The 22,416-nt window shown below is 38.3% G+C and overlaps 1 protein-coding gene across 2 annotated transcripts in view; it reads right to left on the bottom strand.

Annotated features, from left to right (window-relative positions):
- Window positions 1-22,416, bottom strand: part of GRIA1 (glutamate ionotropic receptor AMPA type subunit 1) — a 347,675-nt gene that overhangs the window by 184,622 nt on the left and 140,637 nt on the right. For both annotated transcript variants that reach the window (XM_020978367.2, XM_020978364.2), the window contains exon 3: window positions 1,280-1,519. In XM_020978367.2, coding sequence (XP_020834026.1) covers window positions 1,280-1,519 — 240 coding nt within the window. The remainder of the gene's footprint in view (window positions 1-1,279; window positions 1,520-22,416) is intronic.

Here is a 22,416-nt window from a genome sequence, read left to right as displayed (position 1 = left end):
GTCCCCTGTATAGAGCCATGGTTACAGTGGGGACAGTTCCATCTTCAGTCTGATGAACACTGACCCTGCATAAGCACAGTGGCTAAAATACTACAATAAACTAACCTCACAATGGGTCCCTTGGTTGTTTAGATGATTCATTGTCTGGCCTTGTGAGATAGGTATTCTAAGTCTTATTATTCCCATGTTACAAATTCAATCCAACATTTATTGCCTACCTTGTGCAGAATACTAGAATACATACAAAATTTAGATAATATGTGGCCCTTGTCTTCATCAAATTTACACTCTAAGGCACAAATACAGATGACTTGCATGATAAATGTATTAGAGAGATGTAAGAAAAGCATGATGTGAGGGCCAAGGGGGAAAGTCATAACCAATTAAAGGAACCAGAGAGGTTTCCAGGAGAAGGTAACATTTGAGTTGGCTGGTAACAGGCCTGTTAGAAATTCAACAAACAAAAGAGGTTGAAAAGAATGGGTAGAGGTCAAGGAGAAACCTAGTTTGGTTGGATTGTATTGAGTAGGGGATGGGTGCTAGCATGAGATAAATAGGAAGGTGTCAAATTGTGAAGAGCTTGAAAGCCAAGTTAAGGACTGTTTTTTCCCCCCATAATGGTAATGCCCTTTAATTCATGGGAGTCTGCATCTTCTCATGGAACTTAGATCTCAATTTTTTATATTGTTATTATAATCATCAGCAACAACTTCCTTTTCCATGGTGCTTAACTATTTTAAAAAGTGTTTTCCTCACATCAACCCTGAGAGACAGCTAATGAGGGTCTTCTTACTCCCATTTAAAGTTAAGGAAGCTAAGACTCTAAAAGGTGGTGTGATTTGTCCAAGGTCACAGAGCTCATAAGTGGCCTTCTGATCAAATTAAGCACCTCCAACAAAGCAGGTTTGGGAAAATGTAGGATCTTCATCCCAGATGAACAGAATATTAGATCTGAAGAATTATATGTGCAAAGGATCTTAGAATACAGAAAAGAGAATAGTAGAGACAGAGGGTACCTCATAAGTCTCTTTCACTTCTGTGGGTATTTGATTAAAAAAATGGACAAAATAAGGCCTGAGTATTTGCAATAACGTTGATTGTTTAAAGGCAATGTCCAGGAGATAGCCCAACAGCAGGGGGAAGAAATTTAGAGAAAGCGTTTTGGGCTCATGGTTCCAAACTGCACAGAATTGCAATCCAATTCAAGGAATGACCTCAGTTCCATTGGGATTTTTCTCCTTAATCCTCAACCTGAGTCTCATCCTCTGGATGTGCTTACCCCGATCGGCATCATAAATATACACAAATTTCTGCCAGTCATAGTGGTCAATGATGCTGATGAGGGCATCCTGCAGCTCAGGGCGCAGCTGGAGAACAAACTGATTGGATGTATCAACAGGGAAGCTGGGCGTGATGAAGCAGACGTGGAGGGCCCCACAGAAGGAGGTGAGCATGTTGACCGTCTTCCTCTCGTAAAATCCAAAGATGGCGTAGACACCCTTGGAGAATTGGGAGCAGACTGGAGGAGAAAAAAAATAATAGCACTTAACAGAGATCTGGATAGAGGATGTCCTTGAAACCCAGCTGCTGGGTGTTCACAGAATAATAAAACCCATAAACCTGCTCATAAACCCCAAAGACTGCATAGATTTGGTGGGAGAACTAGAAAGAGACTGAAAGAGAGAGGGGTTAGAAAACCATTTAGAGTTAAAATGAGGGGACTAGGTTAGATTGATCTCTACGTTTCCTTCTGGCTCTGACGTTTTTTGTTCTGAGGTCCTCCTCAATGCAATCATTTTCTGTTCTTTATCTAATATCTTTTCCAGTTCTTATGTTCTACCTTCTAAAGTTACTTCCAGATTTAACATTCTTTTTTAAAGGTTTCTTCTAGCTGTGACATTCTCTGTTTTTTGGTCTCATCTAGCTCTGACACACTAAAAATACTAACTTTCCTTCCAGTCCTAACATTCTGTGTTCTAAGGTTATTTCTAGTTCTAACATTCCATATTTACTTTTCTAAAGTGGTCATAGATTTGTAGAATACTCAAGTTGAGATATCCCTTGGATATAATATTTTATATCCTTTATCAAACTCATTAATATTACTTAAAATAGTCACGATTTAAAAGTGTTTCCTATTTGTCATTTCATCTGATCTTTAAAACAACCTCGGGAAGGTGAATGTTATTATTCCCATTTAAGAGATGAAAAAAATGCAGCTCAGAAAAATGATGTCATCCAAAATCACAGATTATGCAAATTGGAGCTGTGAAAGTTCTCCAGCTACTTCCATGATATCTTTGACCACATCGAAACAAATTATAAATAGACATCATAAGAAGAAAGAAGCATTTTATTTTGAAGGTCATACTTTGTGGTTCTACCAGTTACATTATCTACTTTTATATCCATTCCTTAAGTAGTGAGTCAGTGAGTCAATAAACATTTATTAAGCACCTATTACGTGCCAGGAACTATGTTAAACACAGGGGATACAAAGAAAGGCAAAACACAGTTCTTTACCAAATAACATTTAAAAAAATAAGAGCTTGCATTTTAGCGGGAAAGACGACAGTAAACAACTAATAATAAGTAGGAGAGGAAGAAGAAAGAAAAGAAGAAAAAAGAGAAGAAAAATAATTTCTGTAATACCATTTACATGGTACTTTAAGATTTGTAAAACATTTTAGAAATATGATCTCATTCCATCTTCATGATAACACTGGAAGACTGGTGCTATTATTATCCCTATAGGATAATATGAGAAAAACAAGACAGACAGAGGTTAAATGACTTGCCCAGGATCATACAGCTAGTTATTTTTTGAGGCAGGATTTGAGTTCAGGTCTTTCTGATGTCAGGTCCCACACTTAATTCACCGAGTTATCTAGCTATATACAAACAAACTATAGACAGGATAAATTGGAAATAAGCAATAGAGAGAAGGCACTAAACTTAAGGGGAATCATGAAAGTCCTGGAGAAGATGAGATTTGAAGAAAGCCGGAGTAGCCAAGAGGTAAAGATGAAGAGAAAAAGCATTGTAGGCATGGAAGACAGCCAGTGAAAATGTTTGAGGTCGAGAGATGGAATGTCTTGTTCAATGCCAGGAGGACAGGGTCACCAGATCAAATAGTACATGGAGTGGGGGTGTAAAGTCTAAGATGACTGGAAAAGTCTAGCTTTTATCACACTTGAGATTTTTGTGTGCAATGCATGCACTTACTGAGTCTTTTGGAAATACATACATATATACATACATATACACATATACACACATACACACATATAAGCACATATTATATATATATATATATAAATACATTTATATGTCTGTACATCTATAAATATATCTAGTTATCTCTGTATATCTATACATCCCTATCTCTGTCTTACATCTATATCTACGTATCTCTATATCTATCTATCATCTATCTACATAGCTGTCTTAGCTCAATTGTGTGAAAATCAGTGAGAGGATTTTAAGTCCCTATAGCCAAAGATTTGATGTACTTGGTTAAGCAGTTTAAAGATTTGAAGCATAGCGTTAGTGAGGCCTAGATCATGATTTCAATGTCCACATGGGTTATACCCATGAAATGCTTCTTGGAAGTAGATTTGAAGAATGGAAACAACATATGAGCAACATCACAGAGGTGAGGCTACGTCTTATTTATCTAATCTTAATAATCACGTTTACATAACTTCTAAAATTTTACAAATAAGCTTCACATGTACCAGAAGACCTGGGTTGAAATCCTGACCCTGACATGTACTAGCTGTGTGATCATATGTAAGTCATGTAAAGTGACTTGCCTAAGGTCACATAACTAGTATCATAGGCAGTATCAGAGACTCCTATCCAAGTCTCCTGTTTCCAAATATGCTGCTCTTTCCACTACTCTTCGATGAAAGCTAAGTCCCAGTCACTTATGTAAGTAGCTAAGTCACCCATGGTTGTCTCTCTTAAATCCCAATCCAGTGATCAAACTTCTATTTGCTGGGGAGGGAGATTAGTTAAGTTGCATCTTGGAGCAGCTCCACATTTTGGTGCAAAAGGAAACTAGGCTTAGTTTCCTTGTCTTAGCTAGAAAATTCCTAAGGCTCTTTTGTGACGTGACAAGGCTACGGAACACAGTTATGGCTTTCATAGTGTTATCCTAAACATGGAGTTTTCCTTCATATGTTATAGCTGGAACAGCATTATTCCCAAAGCAGAGGTGTTAAACACATGGCTCGTGGGCTGCACATGGCCCACAGCACTCTCAAGCATGGCCCAAGCCAGATTAAAGTAAAATATTTTACAAAATAAATTTACTTGTCAAATAATATTGAACAACATAAATATTTTAAGAAATATTTAGCAATATAAATAAAAATATATTAAAACATAGATAACATTAATATATGTTTTTCTAAGTCAATTAGTGGCCTGTAGGAATCCTTATGTATGGTTTAGTGACTCTGTTTCTATTCAAGTTTAACACCATTGCCTTAGAGCATTATTCGAAGTGAAGAGGCAAGTATAAATACTTTTGGGTGGCTAGGTGGCACAATGGATAGAGTGCCAGACCTGGAGTCAGGAAGATAGTTCAAATCTGTCCTCATACAATTACTAGTTGTGTGGCCTTGGGCAAGTCACTTAATCCTGTTTGTCTCAGTTTCCTCATCTGTAAAATGAGTTGGAGAAGGAAAAGTAAAACCACTCTAGAATCTTTGCCAAGAAAACCCCAAATGGGGTCACAAAGAGTCACAAAGAGTCACAAAGAATATGAGTGAATAAGGACTGAACAGCACAGATACTTTTATCTTACATACATGGCTCCCATCTTTCAGTTTTGGGGAAAGTCCAAGCTAATCAACACATCTCATAAGTGCCATTGCTAAAGATTGCTTCATATGCATTAGCCCACATAAGTGGCACGACAATAATTATAATGAAAAGACCAATTAGGAGTTTCTTGCAATTATCCAGGCAAAAAGCAATGAGGGCTTTAACTAGGGTGGTGTTTGTGTGAATGGTGAGAGGGGGTTGGATGTCTTGCAGGTAGAAATGGCAAGATTTGGCAACTGATTGGATATGTGCAGTGAGGGAGTGGGAGGATAACACTGTTATTATGTTATTCTAGGATGACCCTGTTAGGAGACTGGGGAGATGGTGCCTTCAATAGAAATAGGAAAGTTTGGAAGATAGGTGGTTTGGGGAGCAAAGAGAATGAATTCTTTCTGAACATATTGAGTCTGAGTTACCTGTGGGATATCCAGATTGAAATCTCCAATAGGCAATTGGGAATACTGAACTGAAGTTCAAGGAAGGGACTGAACTTGGTTGTACGTATCTGTGAGTCATTTGCACAGAGATAACAATTAAACCCATGGGAGCTGATGAGGTCATTTGGAGAAAGAATATAAAAAAAGAAAAGAGGGCCTAGGAAAGAACCTTAGGGAAATATCCATAATTAAGGGGCATTATATGGATGACGAGCCAGCAAATGTGGTGGAGGAGAAAGCAGATAGATAAAAGGAGAAAGAGAAGAAAGTAATGTCACAAACCCCAGAGAGGAATCCAGAAAAGGGGATCAACAGTGTTAAATGAAGTAGAAATCAAGAAGGATGAGAATTGAGAAATTTGGCTACTGAGAGATCATTCATAACTTTGCAGAAATCATTATCAGTTGAGTGATGAGAATGTGAGAGAGGAGAGGAAATAAAGACAATAAGTACAGAAGCTTTTCCTAGGAACTTGGATGAGAAACTGAGGAAAGATATAGAATGTTTGGCTAGAAGATATATTATGGACTAGGGAGTGAAGTTTTTTAAGGATGGGGGAGACGATCATCTTTGAAGGCAGTAGGGAAGGAACCAGGAGATAGGAAAAGTTTGAAGATTTAAGAGAAAGGGGCTAGGGAGATGATTAAGGTAGCAATTCAATGGAAAAGACAGGAGGAGACTGGGTTCAGAATACATGCTGAGGTTTTATCTTAGCAAGGAGAAGGGATACCTCACTATTCCATACTGGGCCAAAGAAGGCAAGATTGGGAAATAATAACAAGGGGTTTTATGATGAAAGGAAGGGGGAAATATGGAGCGCAAAGCCAATGGCCTCAATTTTTTTTTTCAGGAAAGTTGAAATAAGGAACCCAGCTGAGAAGGTGGGGGAAACAGGAGGTATGGGAGGTTTAAGAGAAGGATTTGGAATAGCTTTTCTGGTGAGGAACTTACCACCTTACAAGACAACCCATCTCAAATTTGCATAATTTCTATGGCTGAGGACTTCTATCTTACATTGTGCTTACATAACCTCACTATAACATCTATAACTGGTCCCTGTACTGGTGTTTAGGTCCAAGCCAAACAAATTTAACCCCTCTTCTATATGACAGCACTTCAAATATATAAAGGCAGATATATCATTTCCCCTCTCCCCCTACTTAATTTTCTTTGTCTAGATGCTGGGAAATTTCAGTGGCCTCAGCATAAAACCCATGGTTTTCTAAGATGTTTGCTTATTAAAAGGCATACACAAGCCCACAGGTGGTAATGGAGACAACTGTTGGCTCCCTAACCTTCCCTGACCTCTGCCTAGGGAGGGTAGCCACCCTTAGAGGAAATGGCTGTCTTCTCTCCACCCACAAACCATTTGCTGCTTCCTCCTAATGAGGACACACTGTCCTTTCGAGGCAGACAATGGGAAGTGTCTTGAAATGCCAATTGTAATTGCCTGCATTGAGATTTCCATAAATATGGATTTCTCCACCAGTAAGCATGCATCCTATATTTTTCTTCCCCCACCCCCCAACATGTTAAATATAGATTTGTCAAAATGCATGATCTGTCTTATGAGGTGAAAAGAATATTGGCAGTGCACACAATCCCCTAAAAATATTATAATATGATCTATGGTATTTTTAGGATCATTTCAGCCTAAGCCAGGATGAAATGTTTTCATATCAAATCTAGATTTTTAAACACATCAAGTTCATTTTTCTTAGGTCATCGACTCAATTTTGAAGAACCATAGAAAAGTCAGGGCTTGAGAGAATCTTAGAACGTAGAACTTAGAATTTTTTAGCTGGATGGGGATCAGGGAACATAACAGTAATAATAACATACGTGGCACAGACCTATGTTTCACCAATGTAGGGAGCTTCTAGGGAGGAAACTGCCTCCTCCTATGCAGAAAAGCATCTGATCTGTAATGTATGCCTTGGAGAATTGCCTGGGTTCAAAGAGAGGTTCAGGGACTTACTAAAGATCACACAGCTAGTATGTTTCTCACTACATTTGGAGAAGCTTGTGACCAGAAGTCAGGTTACAAGGTAATGAGTTGGGGGGGAGGGGCTTCAGCAACCTGTAGTTAAAGGGCTGGAAAGAACTGTCTCAATGGAAGGAGTATCCATGCTGGCTGATGGAATCACAGGTTTTTTGACTTGCAGAAACAATATTAAAGTTTACAAAGCACTTCATACATTATCTTACTAAACCCACATTACTCCCCAAGTGATCTTTATGCTTGCCCATGATCACAGCACTCTCCTACTCAAAAACTTTCAGTGGCTCTCTACGGTTTAATAGTTCATGTTTATTAAGCACTTTACATTTATAATATCATTTGATCCCACAACCCTGTGAGGCAAGGCCTATTAGCACGTCCATTTAACAGTTGAAAAAACTGAGGCTCTAAGGTTAAATGAGCAGGGATATTTTCTTGTGGGGCTCTTTTACACAAATGTAGATTAAAAAATTTTTGAAAAATGGTCCCTTGACTCTGAGGATTTTGCCATACCAATCAACCCCAGGACTCTATTGGCACTCAGGTCCTGAAAGAACAGAGGCAAAGTTGAAAAACCCACATTTTAGACAAAAGAGCCAGATTCACACATCTAGCATCTGAGATTTGATACAAATCCAGGTCTTCCTGATTCCATTTGCTATATCATGACGCCTCTCTAATGAACAAAGTTCAAACTACTGATCCTGAAAGGGCCTCCATAATATGGTTTCAGGTTACATGACCATTCTCATCTGTTACTATTCCTTCTTATTATATTTTACATTTCAACCAAATTGGAGTACTACTGCTTCCTAGTTCTTATCTAGTCCTTTTCTTGCCTCAATGTCTTAGTTCAAAACATACTCAAGGCTTGAAATAGGCTCTAGCATCCCCCTTTGTCTGCTGAAATACCTCCCATATTTTAAAGATTTCCTCCAAGACCCCTTTCCTCCATGAGACCTCCCCAAACAATCCCAGGAGAAAGTGATCTGTGCATCAACATCTTCATAGCACTTTGCCAGGGTTATCACTAACAAACTGCCAACCACTCCTATTAAAGTATAAGAACCCTGAGGGTGGGGACCATGTCTTTTTTTTTTTTAATTTTGGCATACCCCAATGCTAAGTATGGTGCATTGAACAAAATGGGTGTTTAATAAATGTATATTGAATTGTATTGATTCTAACAATAACCTCTATGAGGTAGATAATGAAAATATTACTGGCCCTTTTTTATGGATGAAGAAATGATGTTTAGAATATACAATGTTAGAAGTGAAAGGCTCATATAAGACAGAATGCCAGTAATAAAAGGGGCTTTAGTGACTTCTATTTTAACATCCTCATTTTTATTTATTTATTTTTACTGGATCTATGTATAGGGGACTCCCAGTGAGAAAACTCCTTCACCAATGTAGACCTACATCTACTCTGCAACTGAACTGAACTGAACTGAAGTTTGGATTCAGTCAAAGGGCCACACTGAGGACCTAGGGGGCCATATGTGGCCTCGAGGCCACAGGTTCCTCACCCTTGGCCCAGGACAATGAGAGGTTTAATAAGTTCACCATGGTCATATAGCCAGCATGTGCTAGAGAGATTACTTGAACTCAGGCCATCCCCAGCTTTCTGTACATTTTTTATCCAGTACATCATACTGCTTCTCCCTCTCTCTCTTCTATAGATGAGAAAACTAAGGCTCTCAGAAAAGAAGTGATTGGCTCAAAGGCATTACAATATACTATCTTTAAAGTCAGGACTCAATCCAAGTCTCCAGCTTAAATGATCTTTTCGTTATACATAGGCCTCCCCCTTGCTGGAAGCCTTTCTATAGCTGGGCCCTTTGTGATAGGTAAAAATGCTTTACAGTGAGGTTCTGAGCTGATTTATGAAATACAAGTTAATTGGTAAATCAGCTTCATTTTTATACTGTCCCCAAACCCCTGAATACTAGCTCTGAGTGGTTTTCCTAAGGTCTGCTGTCCCCCTGTGACCTGCTTACCACATTCCTTCTCACAGATTTGTTTGATTTTCAGACTTTTCACACACTCCACAATTCTTTGTTTTAGCAGGGACAGGAAACAGAAACACCCCCAGTAGAGTGTGAAGTGTTGTTTTCTCAGGCTCTAAGAGGCAGGAATATTCTCTTGTGTGGGACTTCCTTAAGTAAAAGGACTAAGAAAACTTTGAAGGAGAAAGCCTGACTTTGAGGATTTGTCCATAGCAACCTGTCAGCAAATTCCTTTGGCACTCAATCTCTAGGAAGACAGAGGCAATGTAGTCCCAACATGGTGTCTGGCACAGTGTAGGTGCCTAACAAATGTTTATTGGCCGATGGACTGAATGCATGGTACAGTCTTTAAGAGTCAGGAGGGGCCAGGTCTGGTCTTTCGTCTGCCTCTAGCTAGCTAGCTGTGTGACCTTGGGCAAGCTACCCATTTTTAGCCTTACATTCCGTCTCTATAAGATGGTGATAATAGAACCAAGTCATTTAATCTTTAATTGACCACAGGCAACTTTCATAAACTATAAATTGCAGAGCAGATGTTGATCTGCTTCAAAAGAGAGGGTTCCTCACAGAGGACTGTTATGAAACAAAAAAATCACAAGTCCTGTATTAAAAACAAAACCAAAAAAAAAAAAAACCATGGAATGCTGGTCTAGGAGAGACCTTAAAAGCCATCCATTCAGAATGATCCCATAGCTTTCTAGGTGAGGAAACTGAGGCCCAGAAAGTAGGAGGGATTTGTTTGAGATCACATAAAGAGTTAAGAGACAAAGCTCAGGTGAGAACTCAGTTCTCCTCGATTCCTGGTCCAGAGTAAGTCAATTTCCCTCTCTGAGCCTCCTCAGTTTCTTCATCCAAAAATAAGAACATTAATCTTTGCCATACTTACTTCTTCCCTCTCTCCCATCCTCTGACTGGAAAGATCAAATGAGATAATGGATGTCTTAGTGTTCTGAACAGCACAAAAGCCAGGATCACATTGTTGAACGTTGCCAATTTAACAATATGACATCATTCGTCTACCAGGGTCCTCCTTTATCGCGGAGTACTACCTTGGACAGGCTTCACCAAGCAGGAAAGGCTCAGCCGAATGGTCTATCTATGCATGTGTCCTAATGAGTACTAGCCTAGCTAAGTTTGGATGAGCTCGTTACAAGAGAACTGGTCTTGGGATACAGCAACTCACAAAGGGATATCTAGCAAGTCTGAAGTCCAGACCCTGACTTTGAGGTTCTACCATCAGCCAGTCTGTCATAAAGCTCCCTTGGCACTTAGCCCTAGCAAGATTGAGGCAATGTACCTAAAAAAATTCTTGGAGTGGTAAAAAAAAATATCACTTGGCTGAAAGTGAAGAGACTTGGGCTCTGGAAGGACTGTGATCTGTCATAGGGTCAAATGCCCACACTAATAAAAAGTATAGTTCCTCAATAGAAGAATATTATATATTAATTATAAGAGAAGTGATTAAAGGGGTTGGCTTAGGTTACCTTTCAGGTCCCATCTAGGTAATTATAAACATTACCATATTAGTATATCTTTAAGCAAAACAGGTTCCTGAGATGACAATAGAAGGGGGTGGGGGGAGGATGGGCTGGGTCTATCCCATTCCCAGGATTGCTCACCTTTGGAAACCAACCAGGATCATATAAAAGAGTTCCCTTTCTACCCTGGAAAGTTAAAAGATTGTTTCTAGTTTTGGATCTGGGATGTGAAAGCCAGAACATCTATTTGGACTGCTCCTGTCTCTCTTCTTCCCTTCTTGTGCTAATGGATGGGCTCAGGTTGCAAGCTGCAGGCTGCATCTGCCCTTACTCCAGGCTGTCAGCAGAGGGAATAGGGAAGCTGTGGCTTAATTGACAGGTGCCAACAGAGAGTAACAACAGCCTGGAGCTGACTTGTGCAAAGTTTTCATATGAAAGGGGTATTATGTAAGAAACAGAAAAGATTAATAATGTCATTCCAGGCCAAAGACCATTTCCATGAATGGAAAGCTTGACTTGATTCTATCAGTTAAACAAACATTTATTAAATGTCTATTATATGTGAATCTACTGGTGGCATTGAGAGTGAAAAAGGGGAAACAGGTATGAAAGATACTAGGGAGCAGAGATGGAAATATTAGGGATGAATGATAATATGAGGGAGAATGATAATATGAGGGAGAGGTGGAAATGAGATTTGATAACTGCCTATGTGAATAGTGAGGGAAGAGAAAAGATAATGTTAAATTGGAAGTAAGGGATGGTTCCTGCCCTCTTGAAACTCGCAACTTAGTTGTGGGAAATGGCATATAGACAAATAATTACAGTATAGAATGGTACATAATTGCATCATAGAAGTACTAAAAAGAGTTGATATGAATGATCTTTATTAATTACCAAGGGTAAGAGAAGATGTCAAGGAGGCTACGTTTGAGCTGAGGTATGGGTAAGGTTTTAACAGGGAATGGAGGAGTGGGAGAGACTATTCCAAGAACAGGTCAAATGAGGGGAAAGCACAGGGGCTTAGTCCAGGTGTTGTGCAGAGTATATGGAGAGGATTTCACGAGATAGGCAGGAAACATAGGGTGATTATGAAGGACCTTTAATTCTGAGAATTCTAAGGAATCTTCACTTTACTCAACAGGCAAAAGGAGCTATTTAAAAGTTTTGAATGGAAGAGTAAAATGATCAGATATACGTGTGTTTAAGAATGTTTTTTTTTCTGGTAGAAGTATAAAAGAAGGATTAGAAAGGAAGAGTCTACAGGCTAAAAAAAACTAATTAGCAACCTATTTTTTAAAACCCAGGATGGTAGTGATATAAAGGTCTCTACTAAGGTGGTAACAACTGGAACAGAAGAGAGGTAAAGGATGTAAAAGAGATGATTATAGACGTAGAAATCAAAAGAATTGACAACTAATTGGATGTGGGGAATGAGGAAAGAAAAGCCAAATTTGAATCATGGTAGACTGTGTGAATTGTAGTATCACTGATGGAGAAAGTTAGTTAGAAAAAGGAGCAGGTTTAAGGGGAAAGATAATAAGCTCAGGGTTGAATTTATTGAATTTAAGGTGCTAGTGAGACATCTAGGGGGAGGTATCCTTTAGGCAGTTGGATGTATGGGTCTGGAATCAGATAAAAAAGTATAGACTAGAGAGTCATCAGTATAGAAGTGGTAGTTGAAGCAGTTGGAACAAGTAAGATTGCCAAAGGAGAGCATATAGAAAGAATGAAAAGATAGCTGAAAACAGAAACTTGGGGAATGCCCACATGTCAGGAAGAGGAGCCAAGAATGACAGAGAAGGAGAAAGGGAACCATTCATTCAGTCAACAAACATTTGAAGTGCCTAGTATATGCAATACATTATGCCAGGTTGTGGGGGAACACAAACAAAAATAAAACTCTCTGCCCACAAAGAACTAGCATTCTACTGAGAGAATAAAACACATACACACATCCATACGTACATACAGCACAAGGTAAGCAGTGAAGGGCACTAAGGAGAAATCACATAAATACTCTAAAAGTGGGAGCAGTGGTAGGACATCACAAGTGTGGCCTGTGATGGTGGGTAATCAAGGAAGGCTTCACAGAGAAGCTAGAGCCTTAGTTAAGCTGAGAACAAAGGTAAGGATTCTGAAAAGCTGACAGGAGATGGGATTGTGTTTTGGGCATGAAGTATTACTCCTTGTGTGAAATCATGGAAGCCAGAAACAGCATGTCAAGTTTGAGGAATAGTTAGCTGTTTAGTTGTTCAATCTGGCTGGAATGTTGAGAGATTGAAGGGGAGCCAGGTGAAATAAGACTGTAAAGGTAGGCTGGAGTGAAACTGTGGAAGGTCTTGTGTTAGGCTAAGGAGATTACATTTTATCCTAGAGATAATACGGAACAACTGAAGATTTTTTTTTGTTTAAGTCCAGAAGGGATAAGGTCAGGCCTGTGCCTTAGGAAGATTATTTTGGCAGTAATGAAGGATAAATTAGAGAGGGGAGAGCCTGGAGGGAGGTGATCAAGTAAGTTATTACAAGAGTTTAGATGACATGTGATGATGGCCTCAAGGCCACATGTGGTCCTCTAGGTCCTCAAGTGGGCCCTTTGACTGAATCCAAACTTCACAGAACAAATTGGATTGTTTGGATCCAGTCAAATGGCCACACTTGAGGACTTAGAGGACCACATGTGACCTCACGGCCACAGGTTCCTCACCCCTGGCCTAAACTATAGTGGAGAGAAGGAGATGAACAATATAAGATCTAGGAAACCAAAGGAGGAGAAAATGTTTGAAAGGAAGGGGAAGTCAATAGTATCCAGAGGACGAAAGAATGTTCAAAAGGAAGGGGAAGTCAACAGCAACCAAAGTTAGAGAGAAGAGAAAGATGAGGACTAGGAGGACAAGGATTTCTAGTGCAGGGATTAGGGTGACCTTTTAAAAAACAACCTGATTAGATCAGTGGGCTTAAAAAAACCAGATGGGAAGAGACTGCAGAATAAATAGGTAGCGAGGTGAAGGTATTTGTGACATCATATGCAAACGGAGGCATCTAGGGGAGCTCACCATCTGGAAAATGTTCATAATACTTGTACTCACTACTTCCTAGGGCTGTTGTGAGTCAATAACTTAGCAAGTCATATGTACTATAGACATTTTGATGATTGTTATAATAATAATGGTTGTTATTTTATTTTCATTGTTTCAGCTCTCATCACTCCTCATTGTAATCATTATAACAGCCTCCTAACTGGTCACCTGGACTCTCTTCACTCCCATCTAATCCATCCTGCACAGATTGCCAAATTAATCTTCCTAATGCATAAATCTCAGGTCATTACTCTGTTCAAACACTGTAAGAAGTTCCCCATTGATGACAGGATAAAGTCCAAACTCCTTAAATTGACATTCAAGAACCTTCAAAATCTTGTTCCATCCTACCTTCCCAACCTTATATCACAACATGCCCTTCTCCACATACTCTATGCTCTAGTCAGGCTTGATGAGTCATTGTCCTCCACTGTTTCTCCACTTCCTGACTCCATGTTATTTTGCTCATGCTATTCTCTCCATTTAGAATGCTCTTTGACCAGTATTCAATTCAATTCAATTCAATAAACATTTATTAAATATCTACTATGTGCCAGGCACTGCGCTAAGTGCTGGGGATATGTGAAGAGGCAAAAGACAGTTCCTGCCCTCAAGAAGTTTACAATCTAATGAGGGAGACAACACAAACAAATATATACAATGCAAGGTATACAAGATAAATAGGAAATAATTAAAAGAGAGAAGGCATTAGAATTGAGAGGTGTAAACATCCTATAGAAGACAGATTTTTGGGGGGACTTAAAAGAAATCAGGTGATCATCTCAATAGAAGCAGAAAAAGCTTTCGATAAAGTACAACACCCATTCCTATTAAAAACACTAGAAAGCATAGGTATAAATGGAGTCTTCCTTAAAATAATAAATAGCATATATCTAAAACTTCAGCAAGCATTATATGTAATGGGGACAGGCTAGAAGCATTTCCAATAAGATCGGGGGTGAAACAAGGATGTCCATTATCACCACTGTTATTCAATATTGTACTGGAAATCTTAGCTTTAGCAATAAGAGAAGAAAAAGAAATTGAAGGCATTAGAATAGGAAAAGAAGAAACAAAGCTATCACTGTTTGCAGATGACATGATGATATACTTAGAGAATCCTAGAGAATCAAGTAAAAAACTACTTGAAATAATCAACAACTTTAGCAAAGTTGCAGGCTATAAAATAAACCCACAGAAATCATCAGCATTTCTATATATTACCAACAAAGCCCAACAGCAAGAGATAGAAAGAGAAATCCCATTTAAACTTACTGTAGACATTATAAAATATTTAGGAGTCTACCTCCTGAAACAAACCCAGGAACTCTATGAACACAATTACAAAACACTTTTCACACAAATAAAATCAGATCTAAATAATTGGAAAAACATCAGTTGCTCATGGGTAGGTGAGCTAATATAATAAAAATGACAATCCTACCTAAGCTAATTTACTTATTCAGTGCCATACCAATCAAACTACCAAAAAATTATTTTATAGAGTTAGAAAAAATAATAACAAGATTCATTTGGAAAAACAAAAGGTCCAGAATATCAAAGGAACTAATGAAAAGAAATGCAGGGGAAGGTGGCCTAGCAATTCCAGATCTTAAATTGTATTATAAAGCAGCAATCATCAAAACTGCTTGGTACTGGCTAAGAAATAGGGAGGTGGATCAGTGGAATAGGTTAAATATGCAAGACACAGTAGTCAATGACTATAGTAATCTATTATTTGATAAACCCAAAGACCCCAGCTTCTGGGATAAGAACCCACTCTTTGAAAAAAACTGCTGGGAAAACTGGAAAAGAGTATGGCAGAAACTAGGCATAGACCCAAATCTCACACCATATACCAAAATAAAGTCAAAATGGGTTCAGGACTTAGATATAAAGACTGATACCATAAGTAAACTGGGAGAACAAGGAATAGTTTACCTATCAGATCTATGGAGAACAGAAGAATTCATGACCAAACAGGAGATAGAGAACATTATGAAAAGCAAAATGGATAATTTTGATTACATTAAATTGAAAAGTTTTTGCACAAACAAAGCCAATGCAACTAAGATTAGAAGGAAGGTAGAAAATTGGGAAAGAATTTTTACAACCAGTCTCTCTGATAAAGGCCTCATTTCTAAAATATATAGAGAATTAAGACAAATTTATAAGAACACAAGCCATTCCCCAATTGATAAATGGTCAAAGGATATGAACAGACAGTTCTCAGATGAAGAAATTAAAGCCATCTATAGTCATATGAAAAAATGCTCTAAATCATTATTGATTAGAGAAATGCAAATCAAAACAACTCTGAGGTACCACATCACACCTATCAGATTGGCCAACATGACAAAACAGGAAAATGATAAATGTTGGAGGATGTGGGAAAATTGGAACACTAATACATTGTTGGTGGAGTTGTGAAATGATCCAACCATTTTGGAGAACAATTTGGAACTATGCCCAAAGGGCTACAAAAATGTGCATACCCTTTGATCCAGCAATAGCACTTCTAGGGCTATATCCCAAAGAGATCAAACAAATGGGAAAAGGACCCACATGTACAAAAATATTCATAGCAGCTCTTTTTGTGGTGGCAAAGAATTGGAAATTGAGAGGATGCCCATCAATTGGGGAATGGCTGAGCAAGTTGTGGTATATGAATGTAATGGAATACTACTGTGCTATAAGAAATGATGAACAGGCTGACTTCAGAAAAACCTGGAAAGACTTATATGGTCTGATGCTGAGTGAAGTGAGCAGAGCCAAGAGGACTTTGTACACAATAACAGCCACGTTATGCAATGACTAAGATTGTTAAACTGAACCCTTCTCAGCATTACGAGGATCTAAGACATCTCCAGAGGCCTCGGGATGGAAAATGCTGTCCACATCCAAAGAAAGAACTATGGAAGTAGAATCGCTATCACTTATTTTTACCTTCTGTTGAGTTTTGTTTCATCTTTATGATGGTTCCTCCTATTGGTTTGAATTTTTATTTACAACTTCACTAATGTGAAAATATGTTTAATGGAAATGTAAATGTAAAGCCTATGTCAGATTGTCTGCCGTCTTGGGGAGGGTGTGGGGGGAGGAAGGGGGAGAAAAATTTTCAACTCAAATCATATGGAAGTGATTGCTGATAAATCAAAATAAATTAATAGAAAAAAAGAGTTCAAAAAAAAAAAAAATCAGGGAGGTCAATAATTGAATAAATAAGGGAGAACATGCTAGGCATGGGGGACAGCCAAGATATGGAGTGTCTTGTTTGTGTAACAGCCGGGAGGCCAGTGACCCTGGATGAAAAAGCATGTGTCAGTGAGTAAAGTGTAAGAAGACTGGAAAAATAGAAGAGGGCTAGGTTATGAAGGGCTTTGAATGCCAAACAGAGTATTTTGTATTTGATCCTGAAGGCCATAGGAAGCCACTGGAGTCAACTGAGTAGTGGGTGACATGATCAGGCCTATATTTTAGGAAAATCATTTTGTAGCTGAATGGAGAATTGAGTGGAGTGTGTTGAGGCAGGTAGAACCACTGGCAGGCTATTGCAGTAATCAAGATGTTAGGTGACGAGGATCTACACTAGAGTGATGACTGTGTCAGAGCAGAGAAAGGGGCATATTTGAGGGATGTTACAAAAATGAAATCAGCAGGCCTTGTAAACAGCTTGGATATGGAGGCTCAGAGATAATGAAGAGTCCAGGATGACTCCTAGGTAGCCTAAGAGATTGGGAGGATGGTGTTGTCCTTTACAGCAATATGGAAGATGTTGGGGGAGGGTTTAGGAGGAAAGATAATTATTTCTGTTTTGGACACAATTGAGTTCAAGATTTCTACTGGACATCCAATTTGAGATATCTAAAAGGTAGTTGGAGATATAAAATTGAAGATTAGGAGAGAGTTTGTGGCAGGAAAGGTAGCTTTGAGGATCATCAGCATAAAGATGGTAATTAACCCCATGGTAACTGATGAGATTACCAATTGAAGTAGTATAGAGGGAGAAGAGAAGAGGATCCAGGACCAAATCCTGAGGGACACTTACAGTTAAAGGGCATGGTCTGGAGGAGGATCCAGCAAAGGAGACAGAGAAGGAGTGGTCAGATAAGTAGGAGGAAAACCAGGAGAGAGTAGTGATGTTCTTAACTTCCTTCAAGATCTCTGTTTCAAGTGTACCATCCTCCAAGAAACTTGGCCTGAGATCCTTCCTCTATTGCAGGTGAAAGTAAGTGCCCATTGATTTGAACTGAATATTACTTTATGCCTCTCATTATACTATTATTAAAAATAATACCATTGACATAGCGCGTTGCAAAATACTTTACATATGTTATCTCGTTTGATTCTTTTTTCTTTTAAAATTTTTATTATTTATTTTTAATATTCTTTTTAAACTTTGAGTTTCAAATTCTCTCCCTCCCACACTCATTGAGAAGGCAAGCAATATGTATCAATTATACATGTGAAATCATACAAAACATGTTTGTATATCACAAAAAAAGCAAAAGAAAGTAGAAAATTATATTTCAATTTACACTCAAAGTTCACGAGTTCTGTCTCTGGAGGTGGATAACAGGTTTTCATTACAAATCCCTTGGAACTGTTTTGGATCACTGTATTGATCAGAGTAGTCAAGTCTTTCACAGTTGATCATAATTACAACATTGATGTTACTGTGTAGAATAATCTCTTGGTTCTTCTCACTTCACTTTGCATCAGTTCATATACTTCTTGCTATATTTTTTTTTCTGAAACCACCCCCTCCCATCATTTCTTATAGCATAATAGTACTCCATCACAATCATGTACCACAATTTGTTCATTAATTCCTCAATTGATGAGTATCTCCTCAATTTCCAATTCTTTGCCATCACAAAAAGAGCTGCTATGAATATTTTTGTACACATCATTTTCCTTTTTCCTTTATCTTTTTGGAGTACAGACCTAGTAGTGGAATAGCTGAGTGAAAGGGTATTCATAGTTTTATAGTCCTTTCAGCATAGTTCCAAATTTTTCTCCAGAATGGCTGGATTAGCTCACAGTTCAACCAAATGTTTATTAATGTACCTATTTTCCCTCATCCGCTCCAGCATTTGTCATTTCTGATACATATAAGGTAGTACTACAGTGTTGTTTTAATTTGCATTTCTCTAGTCAATAGTAATTCAGAGCATTTTTTCATATGGCTATGGATAGATTTGATATCTTCTGAAAACTGCCTGTTTATATCCTTTGATCAATTGAGGAATGGCTATTTTTTTTTAATAAAATTGACTTAGTTCCCTATATATTTGAGAAATAAGAGAAATTTGCTATAAATTTTTTTTTAATATTACTTCATTGTCTGTGGTATCTCTTGGCAAAATGTGGTTTCCCTGATTATCTCTTTTAATTAGATCTATTTTTGCTTTTCCTTTGACTGAGATCATGATTGCTATTCTAGCTTTTTTTTATTATCTGAAGTATAACAGAGTCTGCTCTTGCTTTTTATTTTAACTCTCCATGTGTCATTCTGTTTCAAGTGTGTCTCTTATAAACATTTTTGTAGTCTGGTTTCTAATCCATTCTGCTATTCACTTATGTTATTTAGGGGTGACCTCATCTTATTCACATTCACAGTTATGATTATTAACTGTGTATTTTCCCCTCCATCTTATTTTCTTCTATCATTTTCTCTCTCTCTCTCTCTCTCTCTCTCTCTCTCTCTCTCTCTCTCTCTCTCTCTCTCTCCTCTCTCTCTCTCTCTCTCTCTCCCCCATCCCTCTTCAAAAGTGTGTTTTGCTTCTAACCACTGCCTCCGTTAATCCAGTCTCTTTTTCTCACCCTCTTCCCCGATATGTGTTATCCCCTTCCTCTACTATTTCCCTAATACGTAAGATAGATTTCTAAACCCAGTTGTGTGTAACTCTATATTCTTCCCTTTTTGACCCAATTCTGATGAGAGTAAAGTTTAAGCATTGCCTGCCTTCACCCCCTTTCCCGTTATTCTACCTCTCCCTTTCCTCTTCTAGTGCATTCCTCTTTCTCAACCTTCCATTTTTTTGGGGGAAGGGGAACAGATCATCTGAACATGTTTGACTCACACTCCCACCCTTTGTTTACATAGATTCCTTCTAACTGCCTTAATAATGAGAAGTTCTTAGGAGTTACATATATCATTTTCCCTTATACAAATGTGAACAATTTCATTTTTATTGAGTCCTTTATAATTACTCTTTCACGTTTACCTTTGAGTCTACTCAAAGTCTACCTTTTGAGGCTACTCTTGAGTCTTCTGTTTAAATGTCAAATTTTCTATTCTGCTCTGGTCTTTTCATCGGGAATGCTTGAAAGTCCTCTCTTTCATTGCATGTCCATTTTACCCCTTGAAGTATTATACTCAGTTTTACTGGGTAGGTTATTCTTCATTGTATTTCTAGCTTCTTTGCCTTCTGGAATACCATATTCCTAGTCCTCTACTCCTTTAATGTAGGAGAAGCTAAATTTTGTGTGATCCTGACTGTAGCTACATGATATTTGGATTGTTTCTTTTTTTGCTGCTTGCAATATTTTCTCCTTGACCTGGGAGCTCTGGAATTTGGCTATAATAATCCTGAGAGTTTTCATTCTGGGATCTCTTTCATGGGATGATCTGTAGATTCTTGAAATTTCTATTTTACCCTCTGGATCTAAAATATTGGGACAGTTTTCCTTGATAATTTCTTGAAATATGATGGCTACACTCTTTTTTGATCATGGGTTTCAGGTAGTCCTATAATTCTTAAATTATATCTCCTTGATCTATTTTCAAGGTCAGTGGTTTTTCTGATAAGAGATTTCACATTTTCTTCTATTTTTTTATTCTTTTGACTTTGTTTTATTATTTCTTGATGTCTCAGAAAGTCATTAACTTCCACTTACCACATACTAATTTTTAAAGAGTTTTTTTCTTCAGTGAATTTTTGTGGCTCTTTTACCATTTGACCTATTCTGTTAAAGTGTTATTTTCTTCAGTATTTTTTTGTACCTCTTTTACCAAGATGTTAGTTCTCTTTTCATAATTTTCTTACATTACTCCCATTTTTTCCTCAATTTTTCCTTTACCACTCACCTCTCTCTTTAAGTCTTCCAGGAATTCTTATTGGGCTCAGATTCAATTAGCATTTTTTGAGGCTTTGCCCGTAGCTGTTTTCACATTATTTTCTTCTTCTGAGATTGTGTCTTGGTCTTCCCTGACACTGTAGCCACTTTTTATGGTTAAAGTCTTCTTTTTTGTTTGCTCATTTTTCCAGTCTATTTCTTGACTTTGAACTGCATGCTAAAGTTGAGCTCTGCTCACCTAGGCCTGGGGAGCCACTGTCCCAAACTTTAGGCTTTTTTTGCTGCTGTTTTCAGAGCTAGTTCTAGGTGTCTGCAAAATTTCAGTGTTTCCAATGTGGTGCAATCTGGGGAAAGATGTGGTCCCTGCTCTCCTGGTCTAGTCCCTGGTGTTTACCCAGGAAGGGCCCTTACTCTTCTGCATCCACAAGTGTGAGCATTCCTTTCTGCCTTAGAATTAGGACCAGGGCTCTTGCTCTATTGTGATGGAACACAAGCATGACTCTCCACCCTGGAACTGCAACCCAGAACTGCTTTTGGGCAATAGAACTGCCAATCAGCATAAGCTACATCTAGTGCCAGTACAAGGTCCCCTATAATCTCTTTCTGAATAGTTATCTGACCTCCTCACCATCTCTGAGCTGAGAGCTGCCGAAGCTGCTGCTGTCTTAACTGCTTCCAAGACCCACCACTAGTACTGCTGTTTTGCCCTGGGCCAGCTCCCACCTAGATGTCATAGACATATTGCAGACCTCCTAAGTTGTCTTAGACTGGAAAAATGTTGGGTCTGCCACTCTAAATTTGATTTGAGGAGTTATTTTAAAATTCTTTGGAGGGGAATGTTAGCAGAGTTCAGCTGGGTTACTTTCTGTATTCCATCATGTTGGCTCTGACCCCAGTGTGAGATCTATCTCATTTGACTGTCACAATAACTTTTCAAGGTTGATGTTATTTTACAGAAGAGAAAAATGGGGCTAACAGAGATCAAATGAGTTATCCAGGTTCACACAAATTGTGTCTGAGGCAGAATTCAAACTCAGGTCTTCCTGACTCAAAGGCTAGTATTCTATGTTTTATCTCACTTCCTAGATTATAAGGATTTTAAGGGCAGGAAACATGCCTTATCTAAACTTTATATTTTTATTATCTGTATCTTTATATCCTTCAGTACAGAGTTCTGTGAAAAAGACATACTTAATAAATATTTGTTCAAAGATAAGAATAAGGTACCTCAAGTGCCTCCTAGGTCTGTGAATTGAATGAATGTTTGATGAAGCACCTTCAGCATCAGGTCGTGAGTCTCCTTCCAACTCTGCCATTCTGTGTTCTATGTTCTAAGGTCCCTGCATTATCTGATATTCCAAGAATTCCCATAGACTGCTAGTGTATATTTTTCTCTCCAGCCTCTCCATTTGTTAAGAAGGAGTTTCTGATACAAAATCAGAAACGTTCCTGTCTTTTAATATTGGTTGAATGCAATGTCAGTTGTCACAGG

This window comes from Phascolarctos cinereus, unplaced genomic scaffold (assembly GCF_003287225.1).
Source record: "Phascolarctos cinereus isolate Bilbo 61053 unplaced genomic scaffold, phaCin_HiC Scaffold_2;HRSCAF=192, whole genome shotgun sequence".
NCBI classification, from domain to species: domain Eukaryota; kingdom Metazoa; phylum Chordata; class Mammalia; order Diprotodontia; family Phascolarctidae; genus Phascolarctos; species Phascolarctos cinereus.
Note: the sequence above shows the minus strand (reverse complement) of the source record. Positions and strands in the feature narration are given on the sequence as shown.